The sequence below is a fragment of the Hylaeus volcanicus genome, chromosome 6 (genome assembly GCF_026283585.1).
Source record: "Hylaeus volcanicus isolate JK05 chromosome 6, UHH_iyHylVolc1.0_haploid, whole genome shotgun sequence".
In the NCBI taxonomy this organism is placed as follows: domain Eukaryota; kingdom Metazoa; phylum Arthropoda; class Insecta; order Hymenoptera; family Colletidae; genus Hylaeus; species Hylaeus volcanicus.
In genome coordinates, this window is record NC_071981.1 from 17,756,163 (window position 1) to 17,777,661 (window position 21,499).

Here is a 21,499-nt window from a genome sequence, read left to right on the forward strand (position 1 = left end):
GACGTCTATCGGATCATCGCGAGTACGAAAAATCGCTAAGAGGTACGTAAGTAGATACGGTTTCCTCCCATTCGAGGAAAAAACGGTTGCTCGATAACGTAGTCTTAAAATGCTACGTTACAGAGCTACGCGTTCCTATTTCGTAAGAAACAGATTGAAAAGCTCGAGGAGAGTTTGCGATGGCATCGATCAACAGAGAAATGGCGCGTTCGTTGTACAAAGGTGTATTATTCGACACGGAAGCAAAGTACGTGTATTACCCGGACAAACCACCTTACGTTGACCTTAGACGCTAAAATCAAGGACCGCGTACGACGTGAACGCAAACGCGAACGTGTTATACGGTCCCCGCGACCGAGGCATAATCGAGCTCATCCTTCCTCTCTCGCTCTCCTCGCACTCCTTTCCCTTCCTTCGTTCTCTCGTGCGACGCTCTTCAAATGGATCGACCGCAGCGGCACACACGCACGTAACGGCTTCGTCTTTTTATCATACATTTCACCTTTCTACTTTGCAATCAAGCACTTTCATATTGCTTTCACTCGGTCGATGAAAGTACCGTCCACGAGCCAAATAGGCTCCCGTCCTTTATACGGGGTGGACGAGAAAAAACCTCTCGATCGCGAGTCCTTTGAATTTGTTTTCGTTCGGACTACGATCAAGCACCGCGGAATTTAAACTATTCGCAATTTGTCCTCTATCTGCTTCGATTCAACTTTGTTCGGGGTTTGTTACAATTGCGTCGCTGACCTTTCATCTCCTTTCTTAAAAAAATGTCTTTCCACGCGAACACGATGATACACGTTTCGATCGTTAATCCGATACCAACGTATTCGTCGCGCTTATTTTTCATCCTCGTTGCGAAATCGCCCCTAACTTCCGACGCTTTGTCGTCATTTTTTTCATTCGACTATTTCGCGACTGGTATCGTTCTATTTAAACTAGATACAAAGCATTCGTGATCTGGGAGTAATCCAGTTCACGGTTCGAGTTTGACGTTTCCTGTACCCGATCACGATCGATGACCGACCAAGATGAGTAACAGTACTTTACATTTCGAGCGCCCGGTGTGCAAGAAAACGAACGCACCGAACGAGACTATACGCGAACGTCGGCGTCGGAAGCAGTTTTCGTGTTTAAGATTTGGAGTCGAGAGAGGCCGGTGAACTCGGACGAGATCGGACCAAGACCTCCGCGACTGTGGTACATCTCGATAACTATTGGAAATTTCACTCGATTCGTGAGATAATACTAAGAAAGATAGAGAAATATTATTATATTACATAATTTATACGCTACATTAAATATAATATAATTTCGGAGAATATACTATTTACGGAGTTAATCTTACGACGAGTAATCTAGATAACGGAACAGAATGATCCCGAATTGGAAAGTGTCGCGTCGAATACGAATCGTGTCGTGTCGTGTCGTGTCCACCAAGGAGAAAATAGCACGAAAATTTCTATGGGAAAATTTAATTACGCTCGAGCTGTGTTGGCGAGCGTGCGTATCTAGCATTAGCGTTTAAAACGCGTACCTACATACGTCGAACACGTCTGCTGTGTATGGAGCGGAATTGAAATGCAGACACGCTATCCGAGTCATTCGCACGCGCAATCCGGATTACACCTGCATTCTCGCTATTACTCGTACAGTTACACTTTCTCTTCAACGTCTGCCCGCGCTCGCGAACAGCGAACAGCAAACAACGAAAAGCGAATCAGCTCATCGTGCCGGTAGAGAGGGAAATTATTCTTAAACGAACTGCTTGTTCAAAACTATCCGCTCGCCTTCTCTTTCCTCGGGTAGCGCACTCGCCATCGTAAGGACGATCAAACGATTCGATGAAGCGAGCGTTTTCTTCAAGGTGTCATGACGCGCAATCGAATGCAACGGAAAAGACTCGAATCGATTAGATAAAGAATCGCTCGTCTTTCCCATCGATTTGCGATAATTGAGAGTCGATCGAAGGGTCTATTCGACCATGGCTGTTCGAGGTTACGTTAGTCGCGCTTCGATAAACCGGTCATGCACCAGGATTTCGAAACGTTCGCGTCGACAAAAGCTCGTCGGCGTCGATTTATTCGAGATATTATATATCGAGGTCTCTCCGCGGCCTTGCGCGTTACAGACCACAATAAACGAGGTGATTGGCCGAACTGGATATTTGACTTTCTTTTTAAATTTGCGCACCCGAAACACGGTACGCGGCACGCGCGTAAATACCACGTTCAACCGCCGACGATGCGATGGTGATCGCGATAGCGCGAAAAACAATGCGGAAATTTTCACCGCTGCGCCACTCGAGCAGAGCGGTGCGGCGATTTCATTGTTCCGGGCAACGATTGTCCCGCGCGATGCGGGATTAATCGATCGAGAGCAACGATGTCGCGTTCGAACTTCTTTCCGCTCTCGCAGAACCGCTGCCGCTGGATTAAACGCCGATGAAAGTCGTAAAGAAACCGTCGGCGTCGTTCGACGTTCGAAAAGATGACAGGTAAAATCAGTCTCGACCGACGCTGTTACTTTAAATCTTACTTGGAAAAAACTATCGTACCGCATCGATAATGCTTAAAGTTTGGAAAAATCCTGTCAGATACGTGCAAACGTAATATAAATACGATACGTCTGATTAACAACAAAAACGGAATGTTACTCGAAAAAATAGACGACTTGGGGTGGGATGATCAGCTGTCGAGTCGCGTACAAAATTGTACTTTTACGTCCGTTAGTTATCGAAATAAATGTCAAGAGTGAATAAAATACTGCATGTTAAACGTAAGAATACTTTTGCCTAACAATAATATCGAACAGCGTAAATAAGCGAGATATTCGTATCGAAACGGTTATTATTCTTTCACCCCTGATATGCGTTTCATTCTCCCAAATTACTTCGTCCGATACGAGCAAGCCACTGTTGCGAAGTAAACCAGTCTCTCCTACGCGGCTTCGAACTTGAACTAGTTTCCAAGATACGCAAATCCTCGAGCGCGTGTCGCCGATCCAAGGTAACTACGTTCCCAAACGCGACAATATTCCCAGTTATGTTGCGAAATATAATAGTTATTGCGCAGACTAACATCTGCAGCCATAAAACGTATTACGTCTCGCGATAGAAATAAATATCATCGAGTCGAGAGAATTGTGAAAACCTCGAAAACAAAGACGCAAAAAATTTCATTGGTCCTCACCGCGAATTTCATTAGACGGTCCATTATTTTCCGCGTTTCGGAATTGGCAACGATCCGATCGAACGTCTCGTTTTATTTTTATCTCTCCCGTGCGCAGTCTGCCATTTCACAAATCGAGCTATACTTCATTCGAAAAGAAAAAGCTATCGGTACTCGGCGATTGGTTGTACGCAACGCCAGACCTTAACGAACGATTACAGTTTTCGTTTAAAATACGATCTTATCGATTTGCGAAAACCAGATGTCTAGGGTAACACAGCCGAGGGCCCGAGCAGCAGACACGATCGTTTACGAGAGAAATGAGAAGCCGTGAAACGGGTGCGATGCATAGGAAACTGCACCGGGTGTGTACACTTTGTACCCAGCGAGCGAGAGTGCAGATATCGAAGCACTGCACGTCCCGATTCTCAAAGCGTCCTTGAAATTCCAAATTCGTTCACCGTGAACTCTCGTCGCGCGACCATTATCTTTATACGATCTATGCAACGCGTAGCTATCGCCGAATCAACGTTGAAAAGCAACGCGATAAATTCGTAGCAAACCGCCCCGATTTGTCTAAAGTACGCGCTTTATTTTTGGAATGTTTCTTAACCCTTCTTCGATTGAAAAATTCTAATATTCGTTCAACGAGTAACGGATAAAGGGTTATTTAAACGACGTAATTAACAAAGGGTTGTTTTTTTAATTCGACTCGGTTCGGTAACGGAGAACGGGGAAACAGCGATTACGTTGCAACGCAACGTTCCGTCGCGATCCTCCCAGTGTCACGAACGAGGATTCGTTCAACCTACGGGGTCGAGTCAGAAGAAACTTGCATAAAAAGTGAAGGTGACCGTCGGTGATTCATAGGGGCTGATGCCCTCGTTGTCTGGCATTCGGTTTATAGAGGACGCTGGTGGGGACAGGGGCGGAGGGTCCTTGCGAGCGAGTCGACCGAGCGGCTCTCGCTCCATTCTTTGTTTTTCGACAACAAAAAGATTCGCTTTATCGCGCTTCTCGCAATCTTATCGGAATGAAAATTGCTCATTCGATTAAAATTGAAAATTCATCCGAACAAAGTTGTCGACGTGTTGCGAACAAAAGAGAGAAGAAATTTTTTCTATCGAAAAAACTCAACGATAAAAGTACGTTTAATTCCATCGATAAGACCGAACGACGGATACAATTTCTACAGAGTAATAATAAAGAAACGAAAAAAAGGAAAGAGTATAAACGGTTCTCACCTGGCAGAACGAGACAATGCCAAGGTAAATGCAAACGCAGAAGCAAACGAAGCGTTTGGCGTCGCTGCACGACGCAATCTAATCACGCGTACGGCAAACGCTTCATGACTCCGGGCTGAAAGATCTGACGCGACAGTGCACCTAGCCGTCGGAGTAGAGATTGTCCACGAGTGGGGAGAAGGCCGAAGAGGAGGAGGAGAAGAAGGAAGGGGTGAAAGAGAAGTAGGAAGGGGAGAGGGGGAGGAGGAGGCGGAGGAGGAGAAGGAGGAGGAAGAGTAAAAGGAAAAGAAGGGGAATGCTAGGGTCGGCACTCTGACGCAGAACGAGCTGGCACCGAGATGGTGGGGAGAACACATAAACCGAGCATAAACCAGGCATAAACTTCCCCCGGCGGGTGGACCTGTTCCCCCCTCCCGAAAAATCCTCCTCACTACCACGGCCGAAGCGCACGCCACACGCATTCCCATACACAGGACACACGCGTGCCGCGTCAGCCTTCTCGGTTCTCGCATCAAACTCGAAGCCAGACGACATTGGGGCCAAGACGGCAGTCGCGAGTCACGCGCAGCGTGCAGTCAGTTTGCAGAGTGACACCGTAGCGAGCGGACGTGTGCGTTTCTCTACGCGAAACTCGTTCTATCCAATTGTACGATCAGACAACGATCATACAGACCGTACACCCAGCTCTCCGTCACCTGCTCGCCACCAGAGTTCAAGTTCATCGGTCTCCGGAAGGAAGACCGCGTTCGGGTGGTTTCGCGAATTTTATTCGTTATCGTAATACGTACACAGTGCTCTGTTCGTTTCCTCGTGTGACTTTTATTTCTTTCACGGCGGATCCGTACTCGGAAACCGGATAGGTGTTCCGATTGTTACTTTGGCAGTTTGACTTGTTTTTTTTTTTTGTACTGCCTCTTTTGGTGCGACGTACATATACCTCCGTTGGTGAAATCTCACTGGATTTACCCGTCGAAGAGGGAGAGCGGTTACGATCGCGTCACGCGATAATACGAGCGTTATTATGACGGTGACTCTCGTTACGTTGGTTCGACGAACGGGATACTTTGCGCTCAGCCAGTGAACTGCTTGCGTGTCACGCGGAAAACTGTATTCGACCGCCTGCTTTCGAGCGATTCAAGACGAGCCAAAGTGGATCGCTGTTCCGTTGTTCGACGCTGCTCGACTGAATCTTTCAAAATTGGTGAGTAACAACGTCGATGGATAGATACCTAACGATTCAACGGACTACTCTCCGCGGTGAAATCGAGAACTGAAATCGTAAAATGAATCGCGATCGAATCGTTGTTTCGCCATAGCGGAAAGGAACGTTCGTCGCGATTACGAGCCGACCTTGTAATCATTTGTAGAACGGACCGTTATCTGCTGGCAACTTGTCACGCGCCAGGACTTTGAACTAAAAACTCGTTGTTGGCGTTGCTCGAAAATGACTAAAGCGGAGCGTGCTCCAGTTGTGTTTCCCGTTTCAAGGAACACTTTTCGAACCAACTCTAACACGGATTCGTCGTTCGAACCAGTTCGACGGTTTTTTACTTTATCCTCGAAACTGATCCGATCGCGAATGATTTCGTTTACCGCGTCCGATTCCTGAAACGACCCTGAAGTCAGTCGACGGATTCCGACCTCGAAGAAACTGTTTGAATGACATCATCGTCGATTCGCGGGGCCATCCATTGTTTTCGTTCCGATCGATGTCGCCTCGTAAACGTTTTATCGCGTTATCGATAAGTCTGAATCACAGGGATTCGCATTGCCAATCGATTGTGGCAAAAATCTTTAAGAAATTTTAATACATCGACGAAAAGAGTCCCGCGAACGTGCTTCTCGACTCGATAAACAACGCTAGAACAACGAGCGTCAGCGAGAAAAGGCTACGCTTACGAAAGTCTCGTGCAACGCGTGAGCAACGCGGCAACCGATTGCGTCATTTCTGACGAAGCGATGAGGACTCCGATCCTTATCTCCGCTGCACAGGGAGTATAACGGACGGTGTGTCATTTCTCGAATACATTACACAAAACCATTCAAAAATATGGAAGGAACGCAGCATTTCGAGCTTCTCAAAAGTAATCAAAGTCAACATTTGTTTCTTCTTAATTTATTACATGGTTTACGATCGAACTATTTCCAATTCGTGTGAATAAATCGAGTATAAGTATTTCTAATCTAACCGACGATCGAAAACCGACAGACGACAACAATTCGAGTTACTTGCTATTGTTGGAATCTCCACGTGGATCGCGTCGCATCAAAAAAGATGCGATCGTTCGCGATCATTGCTTGAAACGGGAACTCCGCCCCCTCTTCGCCCGACCATCCCCACCTATCTGTCATATTTTGTACTGCGTGTATCCCCCTCCTCCATCGAATCCATTCTTCTCCCACTGCCGTCACCGTCACCGTCACCGTCCATCGTCATCGTAATCGTCATCGTTACCGTCATAGCTACCTCCATCTCTCTATCGTTGGCAAAGTGGACCACGGCCTAATTTGCAAAACTCTCACCCTCGTCGTAGAGTAGAGCGTCTATGCGTACACTCTAAAAATGTTGTCATTGGCGCGGAGCAAATTATACGAAAGCTTAAAATCGAAATGATACGAAAGAGAACAATCGAACGCGAGCTTGGTCAGCTATCAGGATGGGGTAACGTGTCGTGAGAGTGTTGAAGTCGTTCACCGATCGCAGCGTGATCGGACTGCGGCGGTTTATCAATCATATTAGGAAATATCAGGCTCCGTTGTTCGCGGTGACCTTTTCGCGTTTCTATTATGCAACGAAGGTGAACGGTCTAGCGTAAGACGGCGTGCACGTGTAGGAGTCACGTGGCGGGGAGAACAGCTAGAACAGGAGGCGCTAGCTCGCTCTAGCGAATTGCGCGAGAGCATTTTTATGCTGTGTTATGCACCGACGGTTGCATCACGTGCCGCATTATTTCTTAAGCCTGTCTCCCTGTGTTGTTTATCAGTTGAAACGCCCACTCCGCAGCCCTCCTATCTACTCCCCTGTCCCCCCCCGTGCTTTCTCTCTTTCGATTCGGCGAACGAATTTTTGTTTCGATCCAAAAATGCCCAAAGAGCTCGTCGAAGCACGTGTCCTCGATGCTCGATACTCTCGTGGTCGGAGATGGTGCTCTTCAACGCGGCCGTCTTCCACGTGTTCGCGTTACATAACTCGCGTCCGAGACGAGACGAGACGAGACGTATTCGCGCGCGAGCCTCGACACGTTACCTCAGGTCACGTGTCGGCGTACGTCGAACGCGACCGACCGACACGCCGAGCTCACGTGGAATGCGTAAAAATTCAGATAAGCGATAATTGCGCGGATGACGCGCTCGCGAATACATACCCTTTGCACCTTTCCATAGTCTGCCAGCATTTTTACCAATAAGCTTTCCCGATCGGAGAAAATTATCTCGACATGCGTTCACGGAAGCTGGCCACGAATTATCGTTCAGTGGCTCGTGACTCGACATAATACCGAGAAATAGTTCACGGTCGTCGCAGCAAGTATACCTGAAAATATAAACCGTACAAGTTTTAAGATCGAACAGAGGCGGCTTGAAAGTTGTACGTAAAGTAACCGGAGAATTTGAAGAGATTACAAGGTCGTCGAGGGTTTTCCAAACGGGACTACACGGTTATTCTCTAGACAAGTTTTTCAGCTATTCGAGTGTCTTTGTTTAAACTACATCCTGTTTAACCCATGCTAACTTTTCGAAAAGGGTAAGCGGTAAATAGCAGTAGCAACGGTCTAGGGCACGTCCGAACAATGCGTGATGCGAGGCGAGGCGAGGCGCGTGGGTGCGTCGCGTTCTCCCGATTTGTTTTTCGGTTGGCGGTCGCGTTATCGCGGAGCCAATTGCATAACGAGCGGGAAACGAAATCGGAGACCGGTTCGAAATGCTTGTGCCGGTCCGATAACGGTATCAGCGCTTGGTTGTTACGCGAGCGCCGACCGCAATCGTAACACGCACAGCCGAGCGGTATCGAGTGGCTGGCATTGTGCACGTGCCTTTATATACTGTACTTAAAGTTCGACGTACTCTCGAGAACTATTTCAGGCCCGCGCGTTCTGTCCCCGCATTTTTGGAACGCTCGCCTCCGACGTGTTCCCTCTTGTCGTTTGTTGTTCGAACGCAACTCTTGGTACTCAACTTCTTGTTATCGCCTATCGGAAGAGTTTTGCGAAAGATGAGCGCTACCGTTACGTAATAACACGCGACAGAGCGCGAAACTTCTTCGAACGTAAAACCGTATACGATACGTCCAAGACGATTATTCAGAGCCGAAAGCTGATAGCTACGTTCGACGAGCGATTCGATATCCCAGGTTTAGGGTAAAAGCAACCATATCGGATAAGACAAAGAGGAATGGCACAGCTTACACCATTCGGAACACGCACGGATACGTGTTCTTGTTACGGAGAGCCATGCTTTCGGGGTTACATAATCGTGCGTCACGCGGTCGAGTTGATACAATTTGAAGCGACTAGAAAAAAGAGGCGCGCTCGCGCAAGAGTTGCTAGATAACGCGCTTAAAGAGACAGTTTGATTATTTCACGCGAAAGAACCGATTTATTTTTACATTTTTGTTTAAAGATTCATTCGTAAGACAACGTTGCGGTACTCGGAACCTATCGTTCGATAAAGAGATCGTGTCGTCGGGTTAATGTCGAATGCAATGATGATTTGCGATTTCTCGCTAGACGTACATGCAACGCCTTCGAAGAAACGTAATCCGGTAGGCGAGACGTTAAAATATCGCGCGAATAAATTTCTACGAAACCGCGTTAGCGTTGCATTTGCGCGGCGCGTGTTCTCCGAAAATTTCGCGTCGTTGGAAAAGCAAGCGTGCATCGTAAATATTTGTAATTGAGTAAGCACGATTGCTCAATGTTTAACTTCCTCTCCCAGAGAAAACTCTTCACGCGATAAAAAACAATCGAATCGAGTAAAAATTTTACGTAAAGATTCGCGTCTTTTGTTGCTTCTACAAGATACTTGTCGAATTACTCTCTCTTCGGATATTATACTTGGCCCATGACAAACCGACGAATCTTCAGAAAATAACTCTCGGGAAAATACAACGAATTCAAACAGGAAACGTGAATAATTGGGAAAAACATGACTGTACGTTTCTATTTATAACCGTTGAACGGAATAAGCGTGTGGCGACTATTCTGAGATTCTCGATCATACCGCGACTAATATATACGAGCTTAATTTCATTCTCCCGCAAACCTTCCACGGCATTTTTATCGTTGGTGAAATCTCGAAACGTTGCTCGCGATTCGAACTTGTTTCAATTCTCTGAAAACAAGTAAAACTAATATATTTTGTCGACGCAATTCCCGAACGATGAATAGCAACGATACAGCACGTGGCACGTTCCGTAGAAACACACGTGCTTCGTTATGTAACTACACCTCGCACTCGAGCTAACGTTCTCACGTTCAGTCCTAACGAACAAATATAAGAACGAGTTGTTATCGCGTGGACATACGTAGCAGCTCGTTTATCGGTGTAAAGTATCGCGGATGATCATTATAATTTGTCGATTTTTTCTTCCTTTACAATGCATCGAAACAAAGATGCTAAAGCGAGCGTTATCGTTCTCAACGTTTTTAACGCTATCGATTAACGCGTAACACGTATCACGACAACTCGTGACAACTCTCGTCGACTACCCACGTTTCACGCATTACCGCAAGGACTTCGAAGGATTCGTAAAACGGTTGGTTAACCGAAACGTCGAACGACAATTGTGCAAAAGGGATAACGACTGGAAAGTGGTAACGTTCGTCCTCGAGTTCGCTGACACTTTCGACCTTGACGAGCGTGACCTTACCCAAGGCTATTTTGCGAGTTCTCTTTCCGTTGCTCGAGCCGGTATTGTTGGCAGTACGAGCACGTCTTTCGATCTCTCGGAATTCTTCACCTTTGGCCGCCCGCGCCGTGCCGGTGCTACTCTCGCATATAACGGTTACGAAAATTTACGAGACTCTCTCTGTTGAACATGATCTCCTGTCGTCGCGTTCGCGCACACGGCAATGGCGAAAATGATCGTTAACGCACTCGAAAAATTCTAGTGAACTCGCGATATGTACAACAAACGAACAATTACTCTTGGAATGTTCGATTGCCATCGAAGCGTTGTTTGACGTCGTAGCAGGTATGACGCACAGTTTTTCTAAGTATGCGTCATCGAATTCTCTACGATAGTTTGATTGCAGTTCACTAATGGGGGTATAGTATAATTGTTAGGTGTTGCGTCACGGGAAAGAAACGATTACACTGACTCACGCGCAGAGTCGTAGTCGTGACTGCGAACGAAATCGATTCTCTAGTTTAGATTCGAGAAGCCACGTCAGGCGATCGATGTAGATCGTAATTCGAAGCACTGGCGCTTTCAAGTCATACACAATAGTTATTACACCAAAAGTTTTTCTTAAATCATATTTTCATTCTTCTTTACGTTACTTCGTCTTACATGACTCCTGCATTGTTTTAATACTCTTTGCAGTATCTTTTAACTTTCATATATGTGGAGACCTGCTAGTCCCCCCTATAGCTCGGATACCTCGAGATCGCTAAACCCGTACCGTAGTTGCGTACACGCATGCTACAGCTCCAGAGGGTTGGCACTGTGTAATTTACGACACGATAAAGAATAGAATAGAATAAAATAATCGAGGTGGTCGGCTACCGTAAAAGTCTCCAGCCTTCTTCCTGATTCCGTATCGCGCGACCTTCTTTTCTAATGGTTCGTCACTCGTCGCTTGACCGTCGCCATCGCGTGACGCCGTTGTAGCTCTAAGAAACATATGTACAAGGACCACGTTTCGTTCGTGACCGGTATCACAAACGAGTTGTCCGGAACATAGTAGCAAAAGTTTTACCGCGTTCCTTTCCTAATCACTGGTTTCGTTTGCTTGCAGATGTACTAAGAAGACAAATTATGGTGGCAGAATTTGTCGCCCGTCAGAGTGGATCACCCATCAATGGTGAGACCGCGTGTCTGAACAGCAACATGCCAGCCAGCCATAGTATGGCGCACGCAGGTCATGGTGGCCACGGTGCACACGATGCCCATGGACCGTTGCCTCCGCTAACGCACCCAGCTCATCACGCTGGTCCTCCATCCATGCAACAACAGCAGCATCAGCATCAGCCGCAGCAACCGCCGCCGCCGCAGCAGCAGCAGCAGCAACAGCCACCGCAGCACCACCACCATCATCATCAGCAACAGCAGCAACAGCAGCAGCAGGCTCAGCAGCAGCAGCAGCAGCAGCAGCAGCAACATCACCTCCACGATGCCCAACAGGTGACACATCCTGAAAATTTCCCCCCGAACTTCGACATCAGAAAAGAGCTATTTTCTCAGCGCAAGCAACGAGAGTTCATCCCGGACAACAAGAAGGATGACAGCTACTGGGACCGCAGGAGACGCAACAACGAGGCTGCCAAGCGGTCTCGCGAGAAGAGGCGCTTCAACGACATGGTGCTCGAGCAGCGTGTCATGGAGCTCAGCAAGGAGAACCACATCTTGAAGGCGCAACTCGAGGCGATAAGAGACAAATTTGGTATATGCGGCGAGTCTGTGATTAGTACGGAACACGTAATCGCGACTCTTCCAACCGAACCTCCCATCACCGTCAAAAGGGCGAAACTTCCGGCCTCGGCGGCCCTCCTTTACGCCAGGACGCCCAGTCCAGTGCACACGTCGGTGATTCATCAGCCGGTGAGCGGAGCTCGATCGCCCAGATCACCGGCTCAGTTGTACGTGCCCGAAACGACGGCATACCCCGAGACGGAAAGTTTCCAGTATCCTTATCCTCATCCAGCGATGCACCTAGATACGACAAGCGCGTTGAATCTGTCCCGTGGACGACGCGCTCAATCGCCGTTCGAATTGTCATCCGGAAGCGGTGACGAAGGTCCGCAGTTGGTGGTCAACTCCCAAAATCCGGCAGCTAACAATAGTTTGCCTCACAAGCTGAGGCACAAGTCGCGCATCGGCGACAAAGATGCGGCCAGCGCGCTATTGGCGCTTCAAGGTATCAAGCAGGAACCTGGTCCAAGGGCATCGCCTCCGTGGGACAACGAAGGGTCCAGCGACGAACGCGATTCCGGGATTTCGTTGGGTGTCGAATGGACTGGCCCCACCGTGTCCGCCGTTCCTGAAAGCGAGAGGGAGGTGAAATCGAGGCTGGATCGCCTTGCTTCCGAAGTCGCTTCCCTTCAGTCGATATTTCGCCTTGGGAAGTCGGCGGACAGTTTGGTCACTGGACATCCGCTACCCGCAAACGCTACCATCAATGGCCCGTGAGAGGACGACCAACGGCGATGCTCCTTTCTTCGTGGTTTTCCAGCGAAATCGGCCAACGACTCTTTCCCTTTTCGTCCCGTGCGCCGCTTTCTTTGCGATCCGCGAACAGATCCAAAGATCCTTCGGCTACGTTCCAAGCGAACCTTCCAAGTGTGATGGTAGTTGGTAGTTGGTAGTAGGAAGCGAAGTGCGTTGGTAGTAGTCTCGTGATTTCTTGCATAATTTCGTCTTTCACGTAAATCCTCGAATCGGAGGAACCGGATATACATACATATATAGATACGTACATACGATATGTACAGTTTCTAAGTAAACTACTACCGACGTTGCAGTATTGGATCCGCATGCGCTTTGGTATCGGCCAATGTCGTCGCGTCTCACGAATCGTCTATGCGATTCATTATCGCCCGGATAAGTTAGATCAGTCAGATAAGTTAGGATAGGTATTAGCTACCTATACGTTGGTAAGGTGTCTACTAGACTTATATTCGATCGGGTAACTCGAACCCACGATGACCACCACCGCGAAACCGAAGCCACTCTCTCCGACGGAACTGTCGAAAGCCGAGATTACGTCCAATCGTCATCGGCCTGGCGTTCCACGTCTTTCTTTGCGCAGTAGACGCGCTTACATATAAAAATATAAAAAATACCTTTGATCAAATTTTAAGCCAGTTCTCGTATTTTACACATCCATCGACTCAACGGTAATCTATACACGCCGTCTTTGAATTTCAGAAAAATTCTCTCGTTCGATCGATTCGAATTAACTTATCGATCAGCATTTCGCGTAACGTATTACGTTCGCTATTATAGATTCAGAATATTGACGTAAACGACTAAAGACACATTCGTCGAAGAGTAGAAAAGTTAGTTACTCGATTCGATCGGTCGAATCGACCAACGATTACGTGCTTGGATGCCTTACGCCAAAATATGGGTTTACCCTACACTGTCCAAGCTGTCGTAACGATGATTTAGATGATAAGATGCGAAATCTAGGGTATAACTAACTTAACGATGTAAGACTTTTTTAGGGTACTCGGTTGACATTGTCACCGTTATCCTCACTAGCGAGTTCGTTTGTTGATTCGGGCAGTCGTGTAGCAACGTCGGCTAATCGAATAATCGAGCTTTATTTGGTAAATCGTACACTGGACCCGGACAACGGTAATTCGAATTAATTTTCGACTCGATGCATTCGATTCGTATTATTCGGAACGCGGCGAGGACGTTAATCCGAAGATCTTTGGACGATTTATCGCTATTTATTCTCCGTCGAAATTTAACAAAAGAATAAAAGACTTGGAACATCTTCGGATTCGCGGACCTCCAACTTTCCCCCGGTACACGAATCTACTTCCCGGTTGACAACTTATCGCGCAACCGGCTAATTTTCACTACCGTCGATTCATTCTTAACGATTTAATCTCCACATCGCGTGCGCGAATCTTTATCGAGCAAAGCAATAACTTGTTAACTTGTTTTTATCGTACGAATCTTTTCTCTTTCTCTCTCCTGATTGCTCTTTCAAGAGCATCGATGGGCTATCCCCACCGTTCTATCTTTCGTCTCGAGAACGGCCCGGCCAATCGTCTTCGATTCGACTATAGTATTCGCACGTGTGACATCAATTTCGATTTATCTACGAGTCTAATCGTCCAAGTCTTGCTCGAACGTTTCTCGGTGTCGTTCTCTCGATACCGAACACGCGCGGCGATCTGTAAATAACGTACCCCTACCATCGAATCGAACTTGGTCTCTCCCAATCGTTATCTCGTTTCATCTTTCGTTTCTTTTTCTACTTTTATTGTTAGCGATCGATACGAACGCATCTGTACATATGTATGTATAAACGAGAGAATACCGTGTACAATTCGTGTTTATGCTTACCGGTGCTTCGTGATATTTGGCACTCGGAGCCGCGAAGGATCATCGACGCGTGTCGACATCCCTTTCTTTCTTCGCGGATATGACAAAAGTGGACAAAGCGAGATTTGTCGGATATCAGAATCTATGCGTAATATTCGAGCGATTATCGAGCGAGCCTATAAGTGTATGTAATTATATACATAGTGCACATATACAAGAATTATACATACATATATGTATATATATTTTTTCAAATTGATGTATTTTTCGATATTGTGCGAGAGAGTAAGACGAGAACGGTCTCCGCGTGATGTAATGCTTTTGTGTCATACGTCATACGTAGGAGGAAGGACGTGCGTGCGTCGCATGAAAGAACGAATTCTTTTTAAATGGAAAAAGTGAACCGATTATCACGACAATCGAAGCAAGTTCGTATCGAAATTTTCCCAACACCTCTGAGCAAATCCGATCGATAGATCTACGGCGTTGAAACAACAGCGTCTGTTACAATTGTTCTGAAAAACACATCGCAAGACTGTTTTATCGTAATCGACGTTCATTCGCGGAAGGATCTCGTTTCTTTTTATCGTCCCCTCCTCCACTCATTCGTACTTTTTACGTTATTTTCATTGCGTGAATTTTTTTATATTTTATACGGCATGTTTATACCTATTATTAATATTATTCGTAAAGAACGTTTTATCCGTTGGCGAACGTCAGCCAACGGCGACACTCGACGAAAGCTTATCGTCGCCGCTCAAACATTTCACAGTTTGCTCAGAATGAACGAAAACCATTAGGAAAAGTCACGCAACGAGTAGCAACGACGAAGACGCATACCATTGAAAATTGAATCGTACTCGATTCTTTATCGAAAACCATCAATTGTCGGACAAACGTGCCCGTTAAGTAATACCTCGATTCCAACATATTCTGCCTTCTCTTGTACGATTGCGTCACGCGGCGATAAATTTGATGAAAAATGGAACCTTTCGAAAAATCGAACGATTTATTTAGCATCGTTCCGTAGTTGATTTACCGTAACATACCACGAGTGCCTATAATAACGAAACTGAACGCGTATCCTGCAACAAAGCTACAGTTTCACGAGCAGCCCGATATTCGAAGCACGTTTCATCGCGAGAGGACGGTTTCGAAGGAACGGAGCTATGTTATTTGTAAATAGAAATTCGTTCGTGATCGCAGAGCGGCAATCGTCGCAGGTTTCACTCGTAAAAGATTCCAAATGTCCAACTCCATTTTGCCTTCGAATCAGCTTAACCATGAGAAACCGTTAGCCTCGACCACGGCGACCATGAATTTGTACATAACTATTGCACTTTTGCCAAAAAGCACGCTATTCGTGCCGATGAACGTGGCCAAGATGTCGAAGGCGTGTGTGAGCATCGGCCGGAGAAGGAACTTTTAATTCTCTTCGTTTAACCATTCTCGTGTCTTCTCTCTTTCCGTACCCTGAAATAGCTTCTTCGAGGACATTTCGCATACAGTTCCTAATACAGTTATAATGGTACAGCGACTTAGACGGTCGTCCGTTGTCCACGATAAACATGATTCCAATACGAGTTTCTCACCCTCCTCTCTCCGGCTGTACGGAGATATAAGTATTTAAATCTAAGGGACATATCCACAGCGTGTAGTGTACTTGTATATGAATACCGAAATAAATATTTTCAATGTTTTTGACAATACTCGATACCGTTCTGTCGTACTTTTCTTCTCTAGCTTCTCCTTTCTTCTTTTTTTTTTTTGTTCCTGGCGAAACTACTATCACAATGCTAAGACACGTGCATAGATACTTACACATGTTTACCCCGCCTGTGCAACACCAAGAAAACTGTTAACATTCAACGTGGAAAATAACATACGAACCATTCGTATCTAAAATCATATATTTCATACGAAACATAATTAAATGTAAAGATAAAAGTTAATGAAAACATTCTTAAAAAGGTACACGCACGATTCGCAATGTCTATAAATATAGCGACGATAAATAGACATCACGCATATTAATATGACAAAAGATATAAAAAATATACATTATCGTAAAGTTAATTTGTACAATGTTAAAATATAATCGTCGATCATGCCTGAAATTCGAAATAAATTATTGAACCGAAGAGCGTAGCCAACATAGCCGACGAATTTTTACGATTGTCGATTAAATATTTCTCTCTGCACTGGAAAATAAAGCAAACGCCGTTTCGCTTTAACAATCGTATGACCTTTTTACATTGTTATTCCTCATTCCTCATTTTTGCAAAACCATGCGCTGTTTGCAGTGACTCGGACGTTTCACTACCGATCATTCCTTAGGTGGGATGGCAACTCCAGCAATTTGTCGATTTAATATAAATACAAAGATTATTTTCTTTTCTTGCATTTGGTTCTGCCTCGACGTCTACGCGATGAATTTTGACGAGTGTCTGTCTTTTTCGAAGACCTGCGTTGAACGTTTCTGGCGTTGGTCAACGAGCAACGTTTATATTTGTTTAAAACTATCGTTAAATCACTTACCTATGAACCCTGTTTACAGACACAGAAGTATGTTTTTTCAAGGTCAAATGCTGTTGAACTAATTCCGCTAGCTTACCTTGTTGAGCGAGCATCGAAAGAAAAGTGCAAATAAACTCATCGTAATTGTGTGTTCTACGACAGTCATCGATCTGAAACAACGTCATATTATACTCGTCTCTCTTTTTAATTCTAATACAAATGTACAGACATTTTAAGCGTACTCGCCTTATATTTATTCCTCTTATCATTTTCATCTTTCAAACTGGTTTCGCACATACTTATTTCGTGCTCTAAATTCTTCAATAACGCTAAAAGATCTTTGGGTGCAAATGTGTGCGGTTCGAATAATTCTGGGTATTTCGAGCACAATTTAGGATCAATTTTTTCTACCTTTTTTTCTTCGATAACAGTATCTCCGTTACTAGTTTTTACTCTGGCATGAGGCATTCTAACTTCTCCCGACAAGCAAACCTTTTTGTGCAAATGACCGCTATCTGAGACTAATCTCTTTCCATTTATATTGATATTTCCAAGCGAACGACCTATTTATGCGTACACGACTTATGTATCTTGTGCCTAATTTCATCTTATAATGCATTGCAACTTGCAACAAGAAAAAAGGTATACATGTAACAGAACAACACACTTGTATATACTTACTCAAACCTGCCTCATTCTTTTCATCCCCAGCAACTCTAATCACAACGAATTTTTTAAAATCTTTCGTCGATGTCGGACTACTCTGACCAGAGTTCCATCCCCATGCTGTAAACAAACAAACTCGTCTAGTATACTGCACAAGTTCTTCTTTATGCCTAAATTTCTTTGAATTTTTATCACGCAGAGAACGAGAAGTGTTCTCACTGAAGATGATCGCAGGGGATAGGTCGAGTAACTGTATCCGAGAGGTGTCAAAGGAAACGACGAAATGTGGGGGAATGTGTGAAAAGCGAATAGTGCCATCGAGTAAGGCATTTGAATTTCAGTCCGCTGTACGTAACAGTAAAACAAGATGAGACTGACACGTTTGATATTTTTTTCCATTCTGATAACAATAAATTCTTCGAAATGTCCAGAATCAAGAAAACCACATTCAACCAGTTGCATCATATTTTATAAGTGCATAAATTTACCTGACGGTGGTTATGTTTGGGTACCCAGCAAATGTACAAATGGCTTGGTAAGATAATTTACTATCGCATTAATAGTGTTTGCCAAGTTTAGTCAATTCTTACAATGTTCTCATTCTCAGATATTTCAACCATATTTACAAATGTGTGTTCTACCTGGTGATTCTTGGACATGTGACATATTATCGACAGAATCATCTATTATAACGGATAAATACGATCAACCAGAATTGATAAACCCAAATGAAACTAGTTACATGGGATTAACAGAAGATCCTTCAAATTTTTCAGAACTTATCGATTCGTCGTATACTACCGATAGTATTCCAGGTAATCAAGAAATGATAACGCCGTATCCTTTAATCGAATTTGATGAAAAAATGGAGAATAGGCACGAACAATATGATTATTCGCAAAGAAAAAATCATACCGGAAAGGAATATTCAATGTTAAGCCGATTAATACGTCATTTATTGCTTTATAGAGAAATCACTATTCCTTTAGAAATTCTAGCATCAATGTCGCTACCTACTCTTTCAAGAACCAATACAAGTACAAGTACAAGTACAAGCGATATTTTGTCCAAAGAACCAGAATTTTCGAAAACTAGTCAACCCAGTGTATTAATGAATTATCTCATACAGAATTACGTTCAACAGAACAACTTGCAAACTGTTACCGCAACTGTTACAAAATTACAAACCGCAACCGAAGCTGGTAAAATTTTAAACGAAGACAATACAAATGAATCGATGTCAAATGTGGAAGCAGCACCGAATGATACATTACAGACATTAGTCGATGATTCGGAAACCGAAAATAGTATAATTTTAATTACCGATAATGCGGGAAATAAGCAATATTTAACTACTGAAAAATATAAATCGTTAGGGTACGATATAAATTCACAATTCATCCGTATAATTCCATGTGTAAAAAATGTTCGTATGCCGAATGCAACTAACTGTGTCAAGTACTACGTATGCGAACCGGAAATGCTTTCCTTAATAGAGTATTCGTGTCCGTCTTATACAGCATTTAATAAATATACCAGAGTATGCGATAAAGAAAGCTACAATAAATGTTTGGAAATGAACCGTCAAAATGTCAAGCTTTTAGAAGTTGCCGCCAACTCTTCTCAAATAAATATGCTGGAAAACAATATATGTACCGAACACGGAAAAACAAGGGATGTTGTATCCGAATCGCATTATTACATTTGTTATTCTTCTTCGGATAACTTGCAAAATTTCAAATCGATACGAATGATGTGTCCAAACGGTTTGATATTTTGTCAAAGCAAGAAAGTCTGTACAACTAAACGTCTCTGTAAGGCAAACTAGTACAAGTGCATATCTTTTAATATACCTTGGGTGGGAGAATTAAATGCTGATCCAATCTCGGATGAAGTATCGGTGCTAGACGAACTATGCGCAGGTGAAGTTTGAATTCGAAGAGGAGTAGCATAATCCAATGCACACATAACAACCTTTTCCATACCACTGTAACATACAAAAGTTTTCTATCCAGCTAAAGTTAAAGGATACATAGCACGGTTGATGAATAAAATATTTGATAAACATGAACTCTACTTTATTCAAATTATTGTTCACCTACTTTGATTCAGTCTTTCCAGAAGTTATGCTCGAAGCTGTTTCCTCTGTATCAGTTGCATTATCGCTACTTCTTTCCACAATGATACCTGGTACTGTAGAAGATTCGTTAATCTCGGATTTATTAGGTAGAATATTTTCATCTTCAAGTTTGCTCTTTTTCTCGTATTGTTTATCCGATTTTTCAGAATCGTTTAGATTCTTTTCAGATCCATCTTGGTGGCTCAGCTTAACGAGCTGTTGTAATGCTTCCAACACTATCTGCCTATTCGTTTTCAACATAGTTAATTTATGTGAGATAGCGAGTCGTCGATCGGGAACAACAGCCATTAGATTGAACCTTATATCTTGCAATTGCTCTCCCGTTGCCATTCCTAAACGATCCGTAATTACACGTCTAAATTGTTCTGTCCACTCTTCGTGTTCTTTCCATGGACCATGATCCATGGGGTATGGTTTCAAGCCATCCAGTTCGAATAGTCTACCATTAATCGGTACATAACTAACAAAATGAAAAGCTTCACCAGTAAATCTACCAGTTGAAACACCGGTATTTTTGTCCTGACGTCTTTTGGCTTGAGGCATTGCGTGCGAATTATGCGCGCACGCTAATTCGGGTGTATTACCGATTGCCCATCCCTTATTTTCTGGACACATACCAGATGTGTGCATTTTCAATCGGGATAACGTTGTACCCAAATGGATATTTGGGCAATTAAGCAACACCGAAAGTAGCGCATGGGTTGCACAACTGTTGGGCACAACCTAAACAATGAGAACTAATTAAAACTAAATACTAATCGATAATAATTACATACATAAGTAGAAACTATAACATACCTGTTGCGCAAAAAATATGTTGTTGACAATTTCTTCATCTTTTACGAAGCTCTCATCTTGCTCTACAACTTTGCGTCTAGATCTTCTTTCTTCTATCCAACGAAATAGAAATATAAAGCCGTACACTGGACCTTCTAAAGATTTTTGTAAATCATATATTTCTTCTACTTGCACACCTTTCACTCCGAAATCTTCCAATAAGAGAGTAAATAAACCTAACAATCGAACGAATGTAAAATGTTCTACATTATAAAACGAAATTACTTTTGATACATTAACTTAAACTACTGTATTCTCGTAACACATTTAGTTTACTTAAATATTAATCGTCGTTAAAGTAACGCATTTCCATGATCATTATTTATACCTGGATCGCTTTCTAATTCTAGCCAACCTTCTGTTAATCGATTTATATCAACTGGCATTCTGTGTTGAGTTTCAAGTTCAATATTTTCAAAGTGGATTTCACATTCTTTTACAGGTTTTATTACCATTTATTACACTGTGACAATTAAAGGCGCCATATTACATCAAAACACATATCATGTGACCCAATCACGTGGTGAAAGAACCAGGGTCACACTCGTACTCGTAACTCGTGCATACCTGGCGACACTTTTATTAATCAAATTATATTTTTCTTCGTAAAAAAATTTATGAAAATACGACCGATAAAAAACTCGATCCAGAATTGATGCAGAAGTGCTAATCGAAAATGAATTTTCGACAATCGGACCTAACC

The 21,499-nt window shown here is 44.0% G+C and overlaps 4 protein-coding genes across 5 annotated transcripts in view; 2 read left to right on the plus strand and 2 right to left on the minus strand.

Moving 5' to 3' along the window:
• The window catches only part of LOC128878388 (caveolin-3-like), an 84,005-nt gene extending 73,666 nt beyond the window's left edge, over positions 1–10,339 (minus strand). Inside the window, exons 1-2 of the mRNA XM_054126539.1 lie at positions 10,284–10,339; positions 7,783–7,949 (exon numbers count right to left, since the gene is read on the minus strand). Coding sequence (XP_053982514.1) covers positions 7,783–7,909 — 127 coding nt within the window. The 5' untranslated portion in view covers positions 7,910–7,949; positions 10,284–10,339. The remainder of the gene's footprint in view (positions 1–7,782; positions 7,950–10,283) is intronic.
• On the plus strand, positions 4,587–16,350 carry LOC128878383 (alpha-protein kinase 1-like). Of its 2 annotated transcripts, XM_054126529.1 has the most exons (3): positions 4,587–5,618; positions 11,374–11,759; positions 11,820–16,350. In XM_054126529.1, exons 2-3 carry the CDS (start codon positions 11,394–11,396, stop codon positions 12,762–12,764), a joined length of 1,311 nt encoding a protein of 436 aa, XP_053982504.1. In that variant the 5' UTR covers positions 4,587–5,618; positions 11,374–11,393; the 3' UTR covers positions 12,765–16,350. The 2 variants fall into 2 exon arrangements, with proteins under 2 accessions (XP_053982504.1, XP_053982502.1); XM_054126527.1 differs by having other exon boundaries at positions 11,374–16,350.
• A 178-nt stretch (positions 16,351–16,528) lies between these two features.
• On the minus strand, positions 16,529–21,319 carry LOC128878380 (ubiquitin carboxyl-terminal hydrolase calypso). Its single transcript, XM_054126523.1, has 8 exons — positions 21,125–21,319; positions 20,758–20,972; positions 19,922–20,682; positions 19,673–19,806; positions 17,835–17,939; positions 17,400–17,716; positions 17,175–17,323; positions 16,529–17,100 (listed from the first exon to the last, which is right to left on the minus strand). The coding sequence occupies exons 1-8, from the start codon at positions 21,249–21,251 to the stop codon at positions 17,022–17,024; spliced, it is 1,887 nt and encodes a 628-aa protein (XP_053982498.1). The 5' UTR covers positions 21,252–21,319; the 3' UTR covers positions 16,529–17,021.
• LOC128878382 (uncharacterized) lies at positions 17,961–19,662 on the plus strand. The gene is made up of 2 exons (XM_054126526.1): positions 17,961–18,354; positions 18,427–19,662. Exons 1-2 carry the CDS (start codon positions 18,187–18,189, stop codon positions 19,645–19,647), a joined length of 1,389 nt encoding a protein of 462 aa, XP_053982501.1. The 5' UTR covers positions 17,961–18,186; the 3' UTR covers positions 19,648–19,662.
• Positions 21,320–21,499: the final 180 nt, after the last annotated feature.